Source organism: Dipodomys ordii, unplaced genomic scaffold (genome assembly GCF_000151885.1).
Source record: "Dipodomys ordii isolate 6190 unplaced genomic scaffold, Dord_2.0 Scaffold2, whole genome shotgun sequence".
Taxonomy (NCBI): Eukaryota; Metazoa; Chordata; class Mammalia; order Rodentia; family Heteromyidae; genus Dipodomys; species Dipodomys ordii.
Window position 1 is genome coordinate 6,899,871 of NW_012267218.1, and position 9,770 is coordinate 6,909,640.

The 9,770-nt window shown below is 44.0% G+C and overlaps 1 protein-coding gene across 1 annotated transcript in view; it reads right to left on the bottom strand.

Annotated features, from left to right (window-relative positions):
- Nucleotides 1-9,770, bottom strand: part of Ak7 (adenylate kinase 7) — a 71,249-nt gene that overhangs the window by 53,890 nt on the left and 7,589 nt on the right. Inside the window, exons 2-4 of the mRNA XM_013013169.1 lie at nt 5,621-5,809; nt 5,036-5,038; nt 999-1,107 (exon numbers count right to left, since the gene is read on the bottom strand). Coding sequence (XP_012868623.1) covers nt 999-1,107; nt 5,036-5,038; nt 5,621-5,809 — 301 coding nt within the window. The remainder of the gene's footprint in view (nt 1-998; nt 1,108-5,035; nt 5,039-5,620; nt 5,810-9,770) is intronic.

Consider the following 9,770-nt stretch of genomic DNA (forward strand, 5'->3'; position numbering starts at 1 on the left):
CCCCCCCCCCCAAAAAAAAGGAATGACCATGGAATGGGCCAAGATGGAATTCTGAAAGGTAATATGCCCTTTGTTTTATTTTGTTTTTGTTAGTTGTGGGGCTTGAACTCTGGGCTGTTTCTGCGCTCTTCAGCTCAAGGCTAGCGCTTTACCACTTGAGCCATAGTGCCACTTCTGGTTTTCCAGTGGTTTATTGGAGATAAGAGTTTCATGGACTTTCCTGCCCAGGCTGGCTTTGAACCATGATCCTCAGATCTCAGCCTCCTGAGTAACTAGGATTACAGGCATGAGCCACCGGTGCCCGGCTCCCCTTTGTTTTGATGACTGAAAATATTCCATTCATCTGAAGTACCTACCAAGTACACCTCACATATAAACTTTACTCCTAGCACCCAAGAGGCCAAGACAAGAGGATCATGAGTTTGAGGTCCAACTAGGATACACAGTGAGACTCTGTCTCCAAACAATACCATCAACAATAATGACAGAAGAAACCTGGAAGTTGAGCAGTGGTGGCTCAAGCCTGTAATCCTAGCTAATCAAGAGAGTAAGATCTGAGGATCACAGTTCAAAGCAACTCTGGGCAGAAAAGTATATATGTCTCTATATTCAATTAACCAGCAAAACTGCCAGATCTGACTCAAGTGGTAGAGCACCAGAAGTGGGCACCAAATCTCAATGAGAGCTTGAGGCCTTGAGTTCAGTCCCTAGTACTGCTGCCAAAACAAACAAACAGAAATAAACCAGAAGTTTTTCCTCAGGCATATTCGTTAGTATGGATTTCATACCTTGTATATTTCTTGGATCAGTTTTTCTATGACTCTTAGGTAAAGTAGCTGTACAAAAATAGCATCCCTTACCATTATCAGATGTTGCTAGAGGATAGAGCTAGGGTTTAGTAGTCCAACCTTGGCTAGCCTGATGTAAGCCTTAGGTTCTTTCCTTACACACACACACACACACACACACACACACAGATGGGAGTGTGCATCACTGACCAGAGACTGCCCATAAGGCTTCTTCTATTTGCTGTGAGTACTCCGTGATATTATAAATGGTAACATCGCACTCCATCAGCCGGGTGAGGAGGTCATCCCGAGATATGGTCTGAAAAGAGAATTGGCAGTCATTTGCAGCAAGACATGGTCGTCCTAATTTGAAGAGAAAGCAGCAGCCTCCACACTCCACGTGCTCCATGGGGGAGTCTCACAAGCACAGTCTGCATGAGCATTTCTACTTCAGATCACTAGCTGGCTTTCATCAGCATGCCGTTTTGAGGTAGAAACAAAGAAGTTTGTGAAAAGAACCTGAAACAGAAGAGTATAAACTTGCAAAAATGATCTCAGGTACTATTTCTACCTGTTATAAAACTCTACTTCAGAAGGGAAGACTTAGAATGGACTAGAAGAAAATATAAGGTGTTTAAAATGCACTGCAGCCGGGCGCTGGTGGCTCACGCCTGTAATCCTAGCTACTCAGGAGGCTGAGATCTGAGGATCGCGGTTCAAAGCCAGCCCGGGCAGGAGAGACCGTGAGACTCCTATCTTCAATAAACCACCAGAAAACCGGAAGTGGCACTGTAGCTCAAGTGGTAGAGCGCTTGCCTTGAGCTGAAGAGCTGAGGGACAGTGCCCAGGCCCAGAGTTCAAGCCCCACGACCGACAAAAAAATCAAAATCAAAATAAAATAAAATAAAATAAAATGCACTGCAATGGCTGGGAAGGTGGCTCAGTGGTAGAGTGCTTGCCTTGCATGCATGAGACCCTGGGTTTGATTCCTCGGCACCACATAAGCAGAAAAAACAAAGCCGGAAGTGGCACTGTGGCTCAAGTGGTAGAGCACTAGCCTTGAGCTGAAGAGCTGAGGGACAGCACCCAGGCCCAGAGTTCAGGCCCAAGACTGGACCCCCCCCAAAAAAAAAATGCACTTCAAGGGGCTGGGAAGTTGGCTCAGTGGTAGAGTGCTTGCCTTGCATGCATGAGGCCCTGGTTCGATTCCTCAGCACCATATAAGCAGAAACAAAACAGGAAGGGGTACTGTAGCTCAAGTGGTGGGGCACTAGCCTTAAGCCAAAGAGCTGAGGGACAGCGCCCAGGCCCAGAGTTCAGGCCCCAAGACCAACAAAAAAAAATATCTTCAACTCTGGGAAAGGTTATTTGAACAATTTTATAGCGCGAATCCCTAAAAAGTACTATGAAGCCATTCATCTGCACAGTCTGGAGGTCCCTAAGATGGAGGAATCTGCTCTCTCTAGGGACATAAGGGACCTTATTACACTTGACAGTGGGAATTTTTTTTATTATATATCATCTTGTGATAGATATGCACTGGTTTATGTATATATGTTATTGTAAAGATACTGTATAGAGGGGTTACAGTTACATGAGCAAGGTAATGGGTCCATTTCCTATTGAGCAGTTACCCCCTCCTTTGTTTTTCCCCTACTATCCCTTTCCTCCCCCCTCCCCAAATCCTTCCTCACTACCAAAGATGTAAAGTTCTTTTCAACATAGTGTTTAATTTTTTTTAAACTTTTGTTTTTGCTTTTCTTCTTTGGTACTGGGGATTGAACCCAGGATATCGTATTTGCTAGGTAAGCGCTTTGCCACTGAACCACATCTCAGCCCGAGGGAATATTTTTAAGATACGGAAACTTATTTAGGTGCCTATCCTGGGGCTTGAACTCAGTTCCTGGTCCTGTCCTTGAGGGTCCCCAGGGGTATAGGCATAAGACACCAGTGCCCACCAAGATATGGAAACTTCTGGGCTGGGAATGTGGCTTAGTGGTAGAGTGCTTGCCTAGCATGCATAAATCCTGGGTTAGATTCCCCATTACCACATAAACAGAAAAAGCCAGAAGTGGTGCTGTGGCTCAAGTGGTAGAGTGCTAGCCTTGAACAAAAGAAGCTCAGGGACAGTGCCTAGACCCTGAGTTCAAGTCCAGGGACAGGCAAAAAAAAAGATATAAAAATATACAGTTCTGCTGGGCACCAGTGGCTCATGCCTATAATCTTAGCTACTCAGGAGGCTGAGATCTGAGGATCTTTCCTGTCAGCCGGGGCAGGAAAGGCTGTGAAACTCTTATTTCTAATAAACCATTAGAAAATCAGAAGTGGTACTGTGTCTCAAGTGGTAGAGCGCTCACCTTGAGCTGAAGAGCTGAGGGACAGTGCTCAGACCCAGAGTTCAAGTCATATGAATGAATATATATATATATGTGTGTGTGTGTGTGTGTATATATATATATATATATATATATATATATTTCTCCCACTGGACAGAAGTAACTGGTGATGGTTGGATGTGGCATATGGCATGGATACCAGCCTATTTCTCCATAGGATGGTCCCATGGACCAAACTAGAATTGGCATATGTCCTGAGTATCAGGAATTCCCCAGAGCTCCCTCACCAGTTGCCTTAAAAATAGAAACTTTTATCAAGCAGTGCTTTTCTCTGTGTGTTGTGTCTAAATTTCCATCTATAAATAAATATATATACATATATATATAATTTTGTTATTATTAAGGTGTTGTACAGAAGGGTAACTATTTAATAAGTCAGGTAGTGAGTACAATTCTTTTTTGGACAATTTTACCTTTTTCTTTGCTTTCTTCCAGTTTCCCCCTCCCATGCCTGCCCACAATTTACGTAGTTCACTTTCCATATAGTGTCTGCTGAATACCATGAATACATTTGTTTATCCTTCTCTCCATCTAAAAGGACAAAAAAAAATCCCAAAGCAAAAACAAACACCACTACCACTACCAACAAAACCCATGTTTCCATTTCCTGGAATTTACTTCCATAAATAGCATTTTAATTGTTTTTTTGTTTTGTTTATGTTTGTTTGTTTTTGTCGGTTGTGAGGCTTGAACTCTGGGCCTGAGCTCTGTCCCTGAGCTCTTCAGCTCCAGGCTAGTGCTCTACCACTTGAGCTACAGCACCTCTTCCGTTTTTCTGGTGGTTTATTGGAGATAAGTGTTTCATGGACTTTCCTGCCCGGGCTGGCTTTGAACTGTGATCCTCAGATCTCAGCCTCCTGAGTAGCTAGGATTACAGGTGTGAGCCACCAGCGCCCAGCTAGCATTTTAATTGTTAAGAAGAGTTACAACTAAGACTGTTCTCCTTTAGTCTGACTGTGTGTGGATGATCAGAGTCCTGTATAGGTTTTCATGTCCAGTTATATTTCAGATTTACCATCCACATTTGAGAGAAAACATGCACTGTTTGTGTCTCTGAGCTTGGCTTACCTGACTTAATATGATTTGTTCTAGGTCCATCCATTTCCTTGCAAATGACATAATCTTATTCTTTTTAATGGATGAGTAAAATTCCATTGTGTGTATGTACCACATTTTTTGATCCATTCATCTGTTGTAGGGCATCCGTGCTGTTTCTGTAACTTGGCTATTGTGAACAGTGCAGCAATGAACATGGATGTGCAGGTGTCTTTACCATATACTAACTTATGATGTTCTAAGTAGATGCCCAGAAGTGGTATGGCTGCATGGTAGGGAAGCTCTATGTTTACTGTTTTTGAGGAATCTCTCAACTGCCTTCCAGAGTGATTGTACTAGTTATTATTCCCACCAGCAGTGCAATAGGGTTCCTTTCCCCCACATCCCTGCCAGCATTTTTTTGTTGTTTGAATTCTCTATGTTGGCCAATCTGACTGGGCTGAGTATATTTCCCATTTTACAAGAGCACTGGTTATACAGAAGTTCAAGCTCAAGCTTATCTTAATGACTTCCTTTTGTGTATTTGTGCTGGTAGTGGAGCCTGAACTCTGGGCCCCGGTGCTGTTCCCTTAGCTTTTCCCCTCAAGGCTGGCACCTTACCACTTGAGCCACAGCTCCATGTATATATATATCTTTTTGGTGATTAATTGAAGTTGGGAGTCTCACAGACTTTCCTGCTTAGACTGACTTGAGATCTTGATCCTCAGATCTCAGCCTCCTGAGCAGCTACAACTATAGGAGTGAGCCACCAGTACCTGGCTAATAAGTGTACACATTCATGGAGTGATGAGTTACATGCTGAAGGTTGCGCAAAGATGAAGGAAGACTGCTCCAGGGGCAGCATGAATAGAACTGCACTGTAGGTTGCTCAGATTAGCAGACACGTGGATGGAGGAGTTGCCTGGAAGAAGACCGCCCCCCCCAACACACCGCACACACACTTCAAAGAGTATTTAAGTGTCTCAGGGTAAGGGCTATGTAGAATCTATCACGTGGGGGTAGGACTGTTGTTTAATAAAGCAGACACATGGTGTGTTACTCCCAAATGACTCCTGATCCAGAAGACAAAGGCCCTCACCAGGGTCCAGAGTCATCTGTATCACACAGGGTGAGATAGTCACAAAGCACACTAGAGAGAAGAATTTTATAAACCCAAATGTCCAGTCTACAGCTATGTTTTCCAAGAATATCTTGTTTAAAATCTTTGCTTTGGCCAACAAATTAAAGTGGATTCTACATGGTTTATGGTCCTATGCCCTGCCATGCTCCTGAGTACAGGGAAGAGGGCAGAGCAGAGTGGTGAGGCACTGGAAAGACATTGGAGAGAGGAGGGGCGTTTATCCTGCGTCTGTGCTGACAGAAGCCACGTCATGGCCTTACCGAGTACGTCTCCACAGCGAAGTCTGGCCGGGGGCTTTCAGGCTTGGACAGGGTGCCCACGATCTGGAAGGTGCCCTCCCTCTGTCTGAATGAAAAGGCTTCCCGGGCCGCTGACTTGGTGTCATCTTCCTCTTCCTCCTCCTCTCCAATTTCTTCAAGCGAAGCCCCAACAACACAATTGGATAGATACTGCAAGAAAACAGAAAGTTCGTCGGGACTAATAATGAATTAGAGCAAGAGTTGCTAAGAGCTTCTGCACAGTGAGAGAGACAAGGCTTAAAATGAGCTATTATTCGAAAAGCTAAGGCTGGGGTGGGGGTGGGGGGCATGCTGCCTTCCATCTCATTTAGATTGATTTAATTCCCACAGTGGTGAAATGTTGGGGGTCCCATCATGCTTTCCATTTTACAGACAGAACTTGGGCTCAGGGTGTCCCAACAACTTGACTGGTGAAGGACACTTTTGTGCACCAACCAGAGATAGAGCTGGGCTCCCGCAAAGATGACTATATTGTAATGCAAGCCATGAAATAGTCTAAATTTTTCTTTTCTTTCCTCCCTCCCTCCCTCCCTCCCTTTCTTTCTTTCTTTCTTTCTTTCTTTCTTTCTTTCTTTCTTTCTTTCTTTCTTTCTTTCTTCCTTTCTTTCTTTTTTGGTTGGTTGTGGGGCTTGAACTCTGGGCCTGGGTGCTTCCCTGTGCACTTCAGCTCAAGGGTAGCGCTCTACCACTTGAGCCACAGTGCCATTTCCGGTTTTCTGGTGGTTTATTGGAGATGAGTCTCACAGACTTTCCCGCCAGGAAAAGCTTTGAACTGTGACCCTCAGATCTCAGCCTCCTGAGAAGCTAGGATTACAGGTAAGAGCCACCAGTACCTGGTCTACATTTTTCTAATATCCCATTATTATTTTTGTGCCAATACAGGGGTTTGAATTCATAGCCTTATGCTCTTGCTTAGTTATTTTGCTCAAAGCTAGCACATTACCACTTAGGCCACACCTCTGCTTCCAGCCTTTTCTGGTTAATTGGAGATAAGAGTCTCCCTTATTTGTCTATGTGATGGCTTTGATCCTTGATCTTCAGATCTTAGCTTCCTGAGTAGCTAGGATGACAGGTGTGAGCCACTGGTACCTGGCTAATACCCACATTATTATTATTATTATAAAAAGTAAAATGAAAAAGATGAGATTAATTTTAATATTAGTTTATTTTTTCTTCAGTGGTGGGAATCAAATCCAGAGCCTTGAGTATGTTAGGTAAGAGCTCCGCCATTGAATGGTATCCCGACCTCTAAATCTCCTTTTTAATCTAGCATATCCAAAGTGATACCAAGTCAATGTATTAGCAGCATAAAAACTATTTTTTATGGAGCTTAGAATCAAACAAGGTCTTATATATGTTAGGCAAGTGCTCTACCACTGAGCCCCACCCAAAAAAGCCTATAAAAATTCTTACTAGCTCTTTAGCATCCTTTTTTGCAATGCAAAGTCTTTCAGATTTAGTGTGCATTAAACTGAACCACACTTCTCCATTTGGACTTGCCACATTTAAGTGCTTGTGGCCACATGAGCTAATGACTACCACATTGACTAACAGAATAGAATTGGTATGACTAGCATATGAAATGATTCACCAAATGATCTGCCCCTTCATGTATTTGAAGGGATGATTTTCATCTGGCCATGCTATTTTGGGAGGCTCTAGAAACTTTTGGATATAGATCTACCTGGAGGAAATAGCTCACTGAAGTCCAGTATCTTGTCTCTAGTCCTTTTCTGTCTCTGATTCTCCATCTCTGCCCCTGTCTCTGTCTCTCAGCTTCCTGTCCACCATGAAGTGGATGGCCTCTCCACATGTTCCTAAGACCATGATGCTCTGCCTCACTATGGGCCTCAAGACTATCTCCTGTACAGAGCCCAAGGACTATGCACTGAGACCTCTGAATCCATGAGGCAAAATAAATCTTTCATGCCTTATGTTGTTTATGTCATTTAGTCACAGCAACTAACACTAGAACAAAGTCAGCCACATTTCTTTTTTATTTTGCAGAAGCTATGTTTGGCAGTGACTTGTCCTGTGTTTAAGAATTTCATTCTGAGCCGGGCGCTGGTGGCTCACGCCTGTAATCCTAGCTACTCAGGAGGCTGAGATCTGAGGATCGCGGTTCAAAGCCAGCCTGGGCAGGAGAGACTGTGAGACTCCTATCTCCAATAAACCACCAGAAAACTGGAAGTGGCACTGTAGCTCAAGTGGTAGAGCGCTCGCCTTGAGCTGAAGAGCTGAGGGACAGCGCCCAGGCCCAGGCCCAGAGTTCAAGCCCCACGACCAAAAAAAAAAAGAATTTCATTCTGGGCTGGGAAGGTGGCTCAGTGTTAGAGTGCCTGCCTTGCATGCCTGAGGCCCTGGGTTTGATTCCTCAGCACCACATTAGCAAAAAGAAAAAAAAGCCAGAAGTGGTGCTGTGGCTCAAGTGGTAGAGCGCTAGCCTTGAGCTGAAGAGATGAGGGACAATGCCCAGGCTCAGAGTTCAGGCCCCATGACTGGACCCCCCCCCCCAAAAAAAAAGAATTTCATTCTTTGGGCGGGGTGGAGGGTGTGGTGGGGACGGTTAGGAGTGATGGTAAGGGAAACAAAGGAGGAGGCAACAATGCTTGATAAGAAATGTACTCATTACCTTGCTCATGAAATTGTAACCCCTCTGTATGATATTTTCACAATTAAAAACTTATTAATAATAAATTTAAAAAGAATTTCATTCTTGGGGCTGGGAAGATGGCTCAGTGGTAGAGCGCGTGCCTTGCATGCCTGAGGCCCTGGGTTCGATTCCTCAGCACCACATAAGCAAAAAGAAAAAAGCCGGAAGTGGCGCTGTGGCAGAGCACTAGCCTTGCATGCCTGAGGCCCTGGGTTCGATTCCTCAGCACCACATAAGCAAAAAGAAAGCCGGAAGTGGCGCTGTGGCAGAGCACTAGCCTTGAGCTGAAGAGCTGAGGGACAGCGCCCAGGCCCAGAGTTCAGGCCCCACAACCGGACCCAAAAAAAAAAAAAAAAGAATTTCATTCTTGCTGGGTGCCTGTTGTTCATGCTTCTAATCTTAGCTACTGAAGAGGCTGAGATCTGAGGATCGAGGTTTGAAGCCAATTTGGGCAGAAAAGTCCCCATGAGATTCCAATTAATTAATCTCCAATTAACCACTCAAAAATTGGAAGTGGAGCTGTGGCTCAAAGTGGTAGAACACTAGCCTTTAACAAAAGAGCTCAGGGACAAGGTCCAGGCCTTGAGTTCAAACCTCACAACCACTACCACCACCAACAAAAATTCTCATTAATGTGATTACTTAATTTTAATTTTTATATTAAACCTTCAAAAATGATTGCAACATTAACATACCTTGGGAATAAACACATAATAGAAACAATCAAAGTTCCTAACCCTCACATACAGTGATTTGAAAAAAAGTATCCAAATTAACATGCATGGAAGGTCAATATTCCTCTTTTTTAAAAGTATCCATCTCTTATTGGGGGATATTTCTTTTCTTTTTTTTGTCAGTTGTGGGGCTTGAACTCTAGGCCTGGGTACTGTCCCTGAGCTCTTCAGCTCAAGGCTAGCACACTACCACTTGATCCACAGTGACACTTCTGGCCTTTTTTTCTGTTTATGTGGTGCTAAGGAATCGAACCCAGGGCCTCAGACATGCAAGGCAAACACTCTACCACTGAGCCACATTCCCAGCCCCTGGGAGATATTTCTTCCAAGAATATTACACATGTTTTCACTTATATTTCAAGCAAACATGTTCAATTACTGTCTCATTCCTCAGAGGAGAAGACTGATACCTAGCAATAAGCAAGTTGTCCAAAATCACAAGGAGAGAAATGGCTAGTAGGCATATTCCAAAAGGGCAGTATGACTAAAATGAGAGGCATGTATCATTTCTTGTGTATTTCCTATTCCTGTTCCTAGGTTGCTTTGTACAGATTTAGGACAGTTATCAAGAATTTCTTTTTTTTTTTTGTCGGTCATGGGGCTTGAACTCTGGGCCTAGGCACTGTACCTCAGCTCTTCAGCTCAAGGCGAGTGCTCTACCACTTGAGCTACAGCGCCACTTCCGGTTTTCTGGTGGTTTATTGGAGATAGGAGTCTCACAGTC